At 41.3% G+C, this 13,023-nt stretch overlaps 2 protein-coding genes across 4 annotated transcripts in view; one reads left to right on the forward strand and one right to left on the reverse strand.

The window, feature by feature from the left end:
• Lrp2bp (LRP2 binding protein) overlaps positions 1-8,040 on the forward strand; it is a 26,686-nt gene extending 18,646 nt beyond the window's left edge. The window contains exons 6-10 of the mRNA XM_051182360.1: positions 1,195-1,337; positions 1,416-1,521; positions 2,831-3,054; positions 5,247-5,421; positions 7,343-8,040. Coding sequence (XP_051038317.1) covers positions 1,195-1,337; positions 1,416-1,521; positions 2,831-3,054; positions 5,247-5,421; positions 7,343-7,408 — 714 coding nt within the window. The 3' untranslated portion in view covers positions 7,409-8,040. The remainder of the gene's footprint in view (positions 1-1,194; positions 1,338-1,415; positions 1,522-2,830; positions 3,055-5,246; positions 5,422-7,342) is intronic.
• Positions 8,041-11,376: 3,336 nt separating this feature from the next.
• Positions 11,377-13,023, reverse strand: part of Snx25 (sorting nexin 25) — a 93,742-nt gene continuing 92,095 nt past the window's right edge. For all 3 annotated transcript variants that reach the window (XM_051182362.1, XM_051182361.1, XM_051182363.1), the window contains 2 exons: positions 12,568-12,668; positions 11,377-11,967 (listed from right to left, as the gene is read on the reverse strand). In XM_051182362.1, coding sequence (XP_051038319.1) covers positions 11,887-11,967; positions 12,568-12,668 — 182 coding nt within the window. In that variant the 3' untranslated portion in view covers positions 11,377-11,886. The remainder of the gene's footprint in view (positions 11,968-12,567; positions 12,669-13,023) is intronic.

Genomic DNA, 13,023 nt, shown 5'->3' on the forward strand with positions numbered 1-13,023 from the left:
GTGAAATGCTTCATATATTCCCTAAAACATAGATTTCTAAAGTTAAAAGCATAATGTAAGCAAAATCTTTTCACAAACAGAATCAAATTCTTTTCTGTAGCCAACTGTTCATACTATCTTTTGAACTTCATATCTGTCCCAGGCCTTTACCCCCTACTTTGTTTCTTCAGACCCGCGGTACCTCTCACCTGGATTATAATACAACCTTATCTAGCTATCTATCATTCTTACAGCCACCAAGGTCACCTTTCTAAAATATAAATCAGCTATGCCCTACACACCTTTAGGCAGTTCCCAAGACTTTTATGTCAAAAGATAAAAATAGGAGCTGGAGAAAGAGCTCAACAGTCTTTTGCATTTGCAGAACACTAGAGTTTGATTTTCAACTCCTAACTTGGTGAATCATAACAAACAAAAACTCCATGTCCCATGTATCCATTGTGCTCTTCGGACCTCTATAGGTACCTGTACCCACACACACAGACACACATATATGCACACACACAGACACACGCATACACAGACACACATATACAGACAGACACATACACACAGACAGACACACACACAGACACACACACACACAGACACGCATACACATACACAGACATACACACCCATACACACACCACACACACATATACATATACACACACACATACACACACATGCATGCACACACACACATACACACACACATGCACACACAGACACACACACACACACGCATGCATGCACACAGACACACAGACACACACACACACACACACACACACACACAGCACCATACAGGTAGGGGTCAGAGGAGAACTCTTTTCCCACCACATGGGTTCCAGGATATCAGACTAATTCATAAAATCTCCCCTTACCCAGGGGACATGTTTTGTCACTCGTGGTTAGAATGCCGACTGTGTGACCATACAGAGGCTACATGAAGACTGACATTTTGGACATTTGTTACTAAGGAGCACACTCAGCCAAAGTGGGCTTGAGAGAAGGTAGTATAAGATGCTCACCCTGAAGTCCCTGGGGATGCCTGGTCAGCACATACTTCCACACCTTTCCTTCCTTGTCTTTTTCCCTGGAAATCTAGAGCTGTGTATGTTAAACTTGAACATTATAGAAAGAAAGACATTCAATTTGAGTTAAACTAAAAACTAGTGTTTGTTTGTTTGTTCTTTTCCTTTGTGGAAGGAAAAAGGAGTGAACTATATGAAGAAAATTCTTGATTCTCCATGCCCCCAAACAATACACTTGAAATTCGCTGCTGCCTACAACCTTGGAAGAGCTTATTTTGAAGGAAGAGGTGTGAAACGATCAGATGATGAAGCGGAGAGGTAATGTTCCCTGGAAGTAAGAGTTTCTGCTACTGAAAAGCTGAAGCAAAGAATCACTTCCCTTGTTTTCTCTCTTAGACTGTGGTTGTTTGCTGCAGACAATGGAAATCCAAAAGCTAGCGTGAAGGCCCAAAGTATTCTAGGACTGTATTATTCGATGAAAGAGCCCAAAGAGTTAGAAAAGGTAACTTCCCCATCCCATCTTAAAATTGTATTTATTTTGGTACTGGCAAAACCCCGGCCTTGCCTGTGCTAGGCAAGCGCTCAAACACTGAGCTATATCCTAACCCTCTCTCCCTTTAACACTACTATTATATCTACATCCGTAATTATTTCTAGGTTAGGATGAGGTGGGAAGACCTGCTCTAATAGTGGATGGAATAGTGAGTTGCACTATTCCTTAGGCTCTCAGACCACATAAGAAACAAAAAACGCGGGGCCAGAGGGCTGGCTCAACGTCACATGTGCTTGTCACCAAGCCTGACGTGACAACCTGAGTTTGATCCTCAGAACCCCCATGAGAAAGAAGAGAACTGACTCCTATAGATCACACACACAATAAATGAATAAATGTGAAAAATAAATAGAAATGGGCACTGTAGCTGAGCAAATGCATTTATCTCTCTACGGGGATGCAATGTGAGCAGCCATCTCAAGCTCCTACCTCTGTGATGTTCCTGCGGTGGGATGTATCCTTCTCAGACTGAATAAACCATTCCGTTCCTGTCAGGTATTTGGGCCATAGCAATGAGAAAAGTAACAAATGCAGATGATGTTTAGCTTAAGTTTTTTTTTTATCTTGGCAGCAGGAGCTCTGCTATGGTTTGAGTAGACTCCTGTTTGCACATTTGGTCACAGCTGGTGGCATTGTTTGGAAAGTTGTGAGATCTTTAGGAGGTGGAGCTTGGTTTTATAGCCTCATTCTACTTCCATCCCACCCTCTGCTTCCTAACTGGGGAAGCCATGTGAATAGTCAGATGCCTCATGTTCCTGCCATGAAGGAGGGAACCATGAGCCAAAAAAGCCTTTCTTGAAGTTGCTTCCCGTCAGATGTTTGGTCATAACAAGAAGAAACACACACACACACACACACACACACACACACACACACACACACACACAGAAAGAGAGAGAGAGAGAGAGAGAGAGAGAGAGAGAGAGAGAGAGAGAGGGGCTCTATCTTTTCCTTATTTTCCTTAGTATCCGTGGCAAATTTCCGAGTGTACCTTCTTGCAGGTGTAAACCTTCCCTTAGTTCCTAGTTTTTTAAGTTCCTTAGTTCCTCCACTTTTACTGTCAGACTTGCAAAGCTTGGAACCCAAGACAGCGGACCTTCCTCTGCCACAAACAATGCTGGCCGCCTATGAAACTCACCTCAAGGGCATTCAAGGAGACCTGTCACATAATCGTACAATTTTAATTAGAACCTTTTCTTTCTAGAACCTCTGCATATTTTCATTCTACAGATGATAAAATGAAATTGTGATTTCTCAGGCATTTTTCTGGCATTCGGAAGCTTGTGGCAATGGAAATCTGGAGTCCCAGGGTGCACTTGGTCTCATGTACTTTTACGGACAGGGAATCCGCCAGGACACTGACGCCGCCCTGCATTGCTTACGGGAAGCAGCTGAACGAGGGAATGTCTACGCCCAGGGAACTCTTGTGGAGTACTACTACAAGATGAAGTTTTTTACAAAGTGTGTTGCATTTTCCAAAAGGTAACTGACTATCTTGATTCCTTTTGGGTTGTGTTGCTATCCCACCACCACAGATGAGTGGTTTATAATGAACAGAAATTGTTTCTCACATTTTTGTAGCTCAGAAGTCTGAGATCCAAGTTCTGTGATGTTCAGTTGGCTGGTGAAACCTGCATTCTCTGTGGGTGGGGTGGGAGGGTTGAGGGTGCAGGGTGTGTGTGTCCTCATATGCAGGTGTCAAAGGGCAAACGCTGCCCCCAAAAGGATGCATGCAGCCTCTTATAGAAGGGCTTTAGTCCTATGGATGAGGGAGGGTCCTGTGACCTAAACACCTCTTAATCTTGTGACACTGGCAATACATGAATGTTTCAGCAGACACATTCGAGCCACAATAATATTTGAGTAATAAGTAGAGGAATTTCCAAGTACTCGAAGCCATGCCAGATCTGTCCAAGAAAATTTTCTTCAGGGTTGAAATGACAATTGCTCAATGACCTTAAATAGTCCAGTGCCACTGAGAACTAAATTTAAAGCTGTTAAACTTTAAGTGAATTGTCAGTATGGCTAGTTCTCACCATATTCAATACATTTCACCTTCAGATTTCAGAGCTGGTAGCTGAAGTGGGTTTCTTGGTGTAAACTGACACATTAGAAATTCGTATTAAGAAATCTTAACCTCTTCTATATTCCCCATCATGCACTTCTATCATTGTATGGTTGAAATAAAGGTTCATGATTGTGGTATTGTTCGGGGATTTACACAAATGTTTCACGAATTCTTTGGAAACTTTTCTGGGTCTAAAAGGCTCCATTCTGTTGCCTACATGTATGTATCCACACTGTACCAAAGTGGGGACAACCAGGACACACAGTCCAGGGTACTCTAGAGTGACCACCAGACAATGGGCATGCTGCCCATAGTCCCAGACAAGCCCCTACCCCTACCCCAGGGAGTGGCAGAGATGGAGAGAAGATGAAAGTAAGAAAGAAGTCCCCTGCCAGCCCAGAGTCTTAGCTTCCAGGCAGCAGGCCACTGTAGGAGACACCTCTGATATTCCCAGCAAGTGCTCATCCTGGCTAAGATTCTGAACAGTTCTTAAAATTTTTATTACACCGATTCCTTTGTTGTGTGTACACATGCCATGGCATACATGTGAAAGTCAGAGAGCAACATGGTTGGATCCTTCCACTATGTGGGTCTTGAGGGTTAATTTAAACTCAGCTCTTCAGGCTTAGTGCTTTTATCTGCCGAGCCATCTCCCAAGCCTGAACATACCTTTAAAATGTTTAGAACTCTGCATCATTTTTCCATATTCTTATTTCCCCCTAACATTGTAGCTAACGTGAAGTTAACTAGATCTCCTTCTCATGTAAGTCTACATATTTGTGTATAGTTTGGAAAGCCTGGCTTCTATTGCACGTTTTTTTCTTTCAAGATAAATATGGTAGTTTCTTACAGAGTTAAAGTGGGCACGTGCAATTACTATCTAGATTTAAGGTTCAAGTTTCAATGGATGACCCAAAGGTGCCGTGGTTTACAGCAGCTTGGATCCTGGGACACTGGCTAGGGACAGTGAGGAGATGAAGAAAGGGCAGACACATACACACACATAATGAAGCTAGGTTCTGCTGCCACCTCACGCCGGAACCTCACTGTGTTGTTTTGGTTGGAGGTCTCTAGGGAGCAGTCTCCAGCTGCAAAATTTGGGAGGAGGAAGCTGCAGTTGCTACTCTTTGCACACAATGATCAAGCACTCATACTTGAACATCTAAGAAAAGTTTTGCCATTTCTTTCCAGCCTGGCCCAGTGAGTAACAGCTCCAAAGCCTTGGAGTTCTCAACATGGCTGTGCCCATGTCAAAACACACATCCCCCTTCCCCCGACTTCACTCACTCAGGGCTTCCTTTGCTCCCTACACAAGGGGATACAGGATTCTTTTTATCCCCTACTCAATTTATCCACAAGAGGATATGCTTAAAATATTAATGGTAACAAAATTTCTCTAATGGTTAATCCCTATGAGTATTGCCACAAGGATACAGGGATCTAGTTCACCATTCCCTGTGATTAGCACACTGTATTACATAACTTCACCACACAGCAAATGTCTCAAAATGGTAGAGACATCGCTTTAGGCGCAGACTTTCCACAGGTTGTTCTGGGAAAACATAAACCATGGCTGATATCCTTTTAAATTTCCTTATCCCTTTAGGATAGCGGACTACGATGAGGTTCACGACATCCCCATGATAGCCCATGTCACAGACTGTCTCCCAGAGTTCATCAGCAGAGGCATGGCCATGGCGTCTTTCTACCACGCACGGTGTCTCCAGCTTGGCTTGGGCATTGCGAAAGATGAAGCAGCTGCCAAACACTATTATTCTAAAGTAAGCCTGGGGATGACGTAGAAGTTGACCTACCTAGAAACCACTGCCTCTTCCTTGAGAGCAGAACAGCTGGCTCTCTGCAGTTGGTTTTCTATCCCTGTGCAGAAAACAGGTCTATGGTGAGTCTGGGCAGGTTGCATCTGGTAGGTTCTTATCAGCATAATTAAGCTCAGATAATAAAAGCCCCATTTTGATGTAAATTAGTCTCCTTAAATTGGCTGCCACCTGCAAATTAAGGTCCATCATTGCCTTTAGTGCCGAAATGTACATGTCCTCACCAAAGCAAATATATATTAGAATGAATATATATATACATACATATACATATATATACATATGAATATATATGTATATGTATGTATATATATATTCATTCTAATATTGTAATTAAATGCAGTTTTAAACAATACACAAATACACCTAGGACAAAGTTTCATGAATATAAGTTATCAGTAACCCTCTCACATTTTAATCCATGTGGTGGTCTTTCAGATCTGAGACTTTTCAACGGGGCTGGGAAAGGGGGCAGGGACTGTAATAGTAACTGCAGTGAATTTTAAAACTGTGTATGCTTTAGGTCCATGACATTCATAAGCACCAATCAGAATGGCATCATAATTAACTCTATGTGGTTCTGTGCTCATAGATCTTGCTGTATAGCCCAGGTTGGCCAGGAACTCATGGCAGTCCTGGTGGTTTTACCCCGGACATTCTGGAATTAGAGGCTAATGCCAGGTCTGATTTTGGAAGAATTAATTCATAGTCTTTGGGAATGGGACACCCCAATACTTGCCAAAACTCTCTGGAGTATTCCAGTGTGCACCCATGCTTAGAGACCCTGAGCTATCATGTTTTAAACAGATTTCCAAACAAATACAGCAGATATCTGGGGTTTTTACTGCAACACCATTCTTTCCATGTAAATTGAGTAGGGGACAAAAAGAAGTAACTTTTCTAAAAATATAAACCTTTTTGCACCATACTAATCTCCAAACCAATCTGATTTCGTGTTCCAGATTATCCATAGTATGCTTTGCAGATAAGTGGGAGAAAGCCTAGTTAAAATGATCTGATATTAGGCATAATCACCCTGAAAGGGCAGTAAACCAACAGTAAGGTGAGGACAATTTTCCACCTGTTGGGAGATAGTAGCCCTATTGCTGTGTACCAACATTGCACGGATAACATAGCAACAATTAGCCCATTACACACCATGGAAGAGACGGACAAAGTGGAGAAAATTAAGAGGTGTGCGGAAAGAAACGGGGTATGTTTCACTGTGAACTGAACATAAGGGAGTCCTGTGGCAGGGAGGGAGAGGACTTGGAACTACACCAAAGGTAGGCAGTAAGATGGGGGGGGGCAGGGACACGTGTCTGGTATCAGCACTCAGTGCTAGGCGTCTCTAAGCATTGTGCACTCTTCCAAGACCCACATTTCTAAAGTATGTGGAGGGAAATTTCAGCTCAATGCAAGGAAGAACCTTTTGACTTTACTGTCTCAGAAACAAATGCAAAAGTTTTCCCTTAGAAGGTTAACGGCTTCTGGCCAATAGCAAGAAGCTAAGAAAATCGTGAAAGACCAATGTCCTGGGCAATGAAGAGACAATTTCTGCTCAGAATGGTGCTTGTACCAGATAAGTTTTGATGTTCCTGCTGAACACCTGCCATTCCAGAATCGTGTACCTTATCACTATTTAGACACTGTAAAGCAAAATATTTAAAAAATCGAATTATTATAGATTCTGGTGTTAACATGATAGACCAGCTTGAGACCATATGTTAATCATTTCTATTTCTCTTAATAATTCTTTAGTTTTAATTTTAAAATTATGTGTATATGTTTGTCTATTTTTAAAAAGAGAAGAACCAAGCAATGTGAATTTACCAAATACCTGACTCTCTTCTCTCTTTAATCTAAGGCTTGCCGTCTGAACCCTACATTGGCGGATGAGCTTCACTCCTTACTTATTCGACAAAGAATTTAGCCCACAATGCATTTCAACAAAGACCATCAATCCTAGCAGATACATCTGTTATATCCTGCATCCCGTAATATTATCCAGGGTGTTTTACAGAAGCTTTTCCTTCATTCTTATATTTGTATTCTGTAATTTTTACAAACCAAACTTTGGACACCAATCAAATTGCTGGGAAGAGCCCTCAGAAACCCACCTCTTAGCCTGCAGAGTGGCCTGGACTGCCCTGAGTTTGAAAGCATGCTGAGAGAAAGTACCCCTGTGCCTTATTAAATGCAGTGTCTGGAATGACTTAGTACAGATTGAGTCTTGTGGTTTCCCAAGTACATGTGCTGCCAACTTAGTTAAAAACATAATTTGAAAGTTTCATTCTTTATATTTTCTTGGACATTTGTTTAATGTTACGAATTTTGCTAATTTAAAATGTACTGTTGTCTGAATTTTTTCACAAATTAAATGAAGGCCAAGTAAAATTTAAAGATTAGACTTCCAAATCCCTTATGTAGAAGTGTATAGTATTTCTATAACTTATTAAAAGAGTCTTGCAGATAACTGGCTAATTTGTAAATTTTTAAAAATTGGATTTAAGAAATTACTTAGCATCATGTCCCTCCAAATGTGCCCTCAAAGATCTTAGAGCAAAAACCATTGTGACCCTGATAAATATAAGAATTACAGCAATATGCTTTTGTTTGAATCCATTTTCTATCTTTGTTTAAATCTTAGAAACATTTTTATATAAGGTAAAATATGAAAAAAATCTCATAAAAATCATTAACCAAATGATTACTTAAATATTGTTTTGTACTCCAGCCTGAGAAAGCTTTCTTACAAAATTATTATTATTATTATTTGGTAAGTAATGTTTTTAGGTTAGCACACAAAGAAATGGATTTGACACACGTGTCACTATACTTTGTTCTCACTCCTCCTCCCTCACTGCCCTCCATCCCTGGAGGTCCTACAGCTAGCCCCTTCCCTGCGCTTCCCCAGGTAGTCTCCTGTGCGTGCGTACGTGTGTGCGTGTGTGCGTTTCTGTCTATCTGTCTGGATACAGGGTTTCTTTGTATAACAGCCTTGGCTGTCCTGGAACTCTCTTTGTAGTTCAGGATAGCCTTGAACTGTCAGAGATATGCCTTCCTCTGCCTTCAAAGTGCTGAGATTAAAGGCATGCGCCACCACCTGGCTCCCTTCTCCTTACCACATACTTTATATTACTTATTTCTCACCTCTCGTAAGATCCCTTCCTCTCCTTGTATGGTCCTCCGATTACAAGAGCTATAAACATACATACAGAAATACAAACTCTAATCCACACTGGTATACACGCGCACGTGCACACACAGACCCTTTCACATCTCAGTTCCACTTGAGAGAAAATGGTGTGCCCTTCAGAGTCTCATTTCATTTAACATAATGACCTCCACTTCTGTCTGTCTTCCTGACAAGTGTTTCAGTTTTCATTGTGGCTGCATCAAATCCTGTTGGGTTTGTTTCACATCGTCCTCATTCATTCATCTGTTAATGAACATCTCAGTGGGTTGCACTTCTAGATGCTTATGAGTGAGGTGAAGGTGAATATGGACACTTACTTTTCTCTGTAGCATGTTGACCCGAATCCTTTAGGGACACACCAGGAGTGTATAGCTGGGCAACATGGTCGTTCCTTAAGCCCATCTAGTAGGTTGGATGATTCTGGGTTTTAGTGCTTAAGTTTTGCAGTTCTGTATATATCATAGATATTAAGGATATTACTAGTTGGTAAATCTTTCCCTATTTTGTAGACCGTGTCTTCACTCTGATGATTGCCTCCTTTAGTGTGAAGAAACTTCTAAATATATAAGAAATAAATTAGCCAATATTCTTCCAAATGTCTAAATATGTGTCAAAATTAAATTAGCAGGCTAGGTGGCAATCGGGAGATGGAAGCTTGAGGATCTCTGAGTCTGAGGTCAGCCAGGGTCATAGAGAGACCCTGTCTCAGAAGGAAGAAAATTTAACTAGCAACGAACTGTCTTACTGTCTGTGAAATCTGAGAAAGAAAATATCACAGTGAAAACAATAGTCCACTTGCTTTAAATTGTGCAGGGATATGTTTGTGAAATGTATTAAAAACCTTAATCCCTGCCTTTTGTCAGCATATTACCTGTTAAATCCCAATGTCATTTTCTTTTGAAAAATTAAATTTTATTTTATGTGTATGGATGTTCTGCCCACATGCATGTCTGATGGGTGTTCTGCCTACATACATGTCTGTGTGTCAGTGCAGACCAGAAGAGGGCGTTAGATCCCCTGGAGTTAGAGGTATGGATGATTGTGAGTTGCCATGCCAGTGCTAGAATCCTCTGGAAGTTCAGCCAGTGCTCTTAACCACTGAGCCGTACAATTTGTCATTTGCAATAGTTGATGAATAAAAACAAAATCTGTTAGTGGTGAGAAAATGGAGATGAGGTGGCATCTGCTAGAGCTGCTGCAGAGCGGAAAGCCTGGCCTTGCTTATGCACTCATGTACGTACATTAATTGAACTTTGTTTTATATAAGGAGAAGAAACAGCTGTATACTTCTGCATTCTATAAAAAAGTTACAGACTTAACCAACCCTGGACACAAGGTCTTTTCCTCTGTAATAGCTACTGAATACTCCACACTCCCTCTCCACATCCTGTTCAATATCTCAAGCCTAGAACACTATTATAGCAACTTCAACTTCTTTCTCCAAGCTTGCCTTTCTCTAGTTCTTCTAGTAAACTCTCTCTCATATACACTCACACTCACTCAGACACACTCACATTCTCTCTCTAAATGTGGTGGTGCATACCTGTAATCCCAGAACTTGGGAGGCAGAGACAGGTGGATCTCTGTGATGTCCAGGACAGCTTTGTCTACATAGTGAGTTCCGGGACAGCCAGAGCTATGTAGACAGCCATTGTATCAAGAAGAACAACACAAAACAAACTTCCAAAACAAACTAACTAAATAAATTCCTCTAAAAGAATTTTGTTTTGTTTTTTGAGATAGAATTTCTCTGTAACAGCCTTGGCTGTCCTGGAACTCACTCTGTAGACCAGGGTGGCCTCAAACTCACAGAGATCTGCTTGCCTCTGCATCCTGAGTGCTGGAAGTAAAGGTGTGCATTCCTGCCACCACACAGCCCAGAGTATCTTTTCCTTAGGTGCAATTTAAATTCAACACCTAAAGTTTAAGCAATGGCTAAGGATGATCAAATGATGCACAACTTCACATCGCTTCTCTTCCTTGAATCTACTCTAGATGGTCTTTTTGGTATCTACTGAAGGACAATTCTTATGCCTAAAATAGCCAACCACAGTTTGTCAGAGTCTCAATACCATTTTAGTCTGAACAAAGGGACCAGAGAGCTGTGATCAGAAGACTCAACAATGAAACTTGTACAGTTTTAATTGTCCATCCTTCAGAACTGTGTCTCATCAAGAACTTGTCAGTAATGAGCTATTAGCACAATAAACCTATACCACTTGAGAATATTTTTTCTTTTATTCAGATTGCAGCTTTGCCTTTTGTTTTCAGTATTTCTAGAAACCAGAATAGTGCATGACTACGACTGCCTAACGCATGACAAAGCCCACAGACACTGAGTCAGTGACTTGTCCGTGGTCCCATTATCAATAATGACAAAATCGAGACCCTGGGCCTCACCTAAGGCCCTTGTAGTGCACAAGACTTCGGGATTTAACAGAATCTTTCAACTCTGTGAAGCTTTCCCTCTTCTGCTTCCCTGTCTTCGAGGCCAGTTCTTCCAAAACTCAGCTCACGTCTTAGCTGTCCAGTCTGGCTTTTGCATGCACTAAAAACCAGGCAGCAAATTTATAGTTCCTTGGGAAGCTCTCAGTGGATGGCGCCGTCTATGAAAAGGCTCTCAACAAACACATCTTAGGTGCACAAGTGTCCACGCTCTTCCTCTTTCTGTGACACAAGCTTAATACCTTTGAGCACTGTGGTTCATTTTTAAATTTTATTGCTTCAAATGCTTCAAACTATGGGAAATCTTTGGTAAAAATAAAGACAATAAAATTTTCACAATAACTTTACACCAAGCATTGCACAACAGTGTTCTTCAGTACACATGAAACACAGGAATGTTTGGAATCCTCAGTGAGGAATTAACTGTACAATAGTCAGAGTTTGTCATTTTACAACAAAACCATTTTCATAAATATTTAAAATATCTCCTATGTTCTTATCACATATTGACATTTGCATTTCAATCAGCATGTTGATCTCTAAAGTATTTATATCATTTCAATAAAAACCAATAAACACGAGTTTGTTTTTCTACTCCCTACCACAGCATCAGTCTGCTCCCTCTGATGCTGCTTATCTCACATAAAACGAGAGGGAGGTACGAAAATAAAAATCAGTGTGGTTCTTGTCAGGTCCTCTGTGGAAAAGAGGAAAATTTCATGTCTATTATTACACAGACATTTCTCTGGTGGTTGGTTTGTGCAGTCTCAGACTTGCCCAGCTTTGAATTGATCCAAGTGAGTTCTCAGCTCGGGACACAGTTCAATGAGCAGCAGCTCCATCAGTACCTGTCCAGAGAAAGAAAGGCAGAGAAGGGGCTATGTGAGGGTTTACTTAAAATGCGTGCCTGAGAGAAACATCTACTTATAGTCCTAAGATTGTCCTCAGTAAACAAGTGTCTCTCAGAAGAGTTCAGACTACAGAGACTCGACGTATGCCATGGTCCATTAGGCACATCCAACTGTCTGTGACATTTAATGTTGATATTTTTTTCCTCTTTTGGTTTTGCCTTTTTTTTTTTTTTTTTTTTTTTTTAAAAAACAATGTGTCATGGAGCCCACACTGGCCTCTACCTCCCGAGTCCTTGGATTGTAGGCATGTGTTGGTACTTCTAATGAGAAAAAGTTTCCTTGGCTGAAATAACAGAAACTGCAGTCATGCAGAGATGTTAAGTCAGGTCAGCAGAGGGCTCACTGTGCAAGAAGAGGACTGCTATGTCCCCCTTTATAATTCTTAATCAAATGAGAGACAAAAGGAAGCAGAAAAAACAGGCTCCGAGTAATAAGAAAATAAATTGACACTATTAGGGATTAAAAGCTATCCTAATTTGTTAACAGAAATACAAAATCCAAAAAGGAAGAGAGTCCTCTGGGGGATCGCTTACTCACATACAACAGGTGCTTATTGGCTCTCGTTTCTTGCAGTGCCTTGAATATTTTTATTATACCATGGCGGGCATTTTGCTGTCCAACAAGGCTCTGAAGTGTATCTGAGGAAAGAAAATATTGCATGTTTTGGTGCACTGCTGAGGGCTGAACCCAGGGCCTTAAGCATATTAAGTCTATTTGTTACTCTTCCTGTTACCTGTGATAAAATAACTCTTATTTTGGGGCTTATTTTGGGTCAGGAGCTGAGGTGTAGTCCAGCACGGTGAGAAAGCTACAGCAGTTGGAGCCTGAGTAGGCTGTTCATGCTGCATCCAGTCAGGAAGCAGAGGGCAGCAGCTGGACACTGGTGCTCTGTTCATGTTCTCCTTCACATTCAGACAAGGGCCTCACCCCATGCAAGTCTACCACGTACATGTAAGGTGGGTCTCCCTGCCTCCGTTAACCTAAGCCAGGTCA

This window comes from Phodopus roborovskii, unplaced genomic scaffold, assembly GCF_943737965.1.
Source record: "Phodopus roborovskii unplaced genomic scaffold, PHOROB, whole genome shotgun sequence".
In the NCBI taxonomy this organism is placed as follows: Eukaryota; Metazoa; Chordata; class Mammalia; order Rodentia; family Cricetidae; genus Phodopus; species Phodopus roborovskii.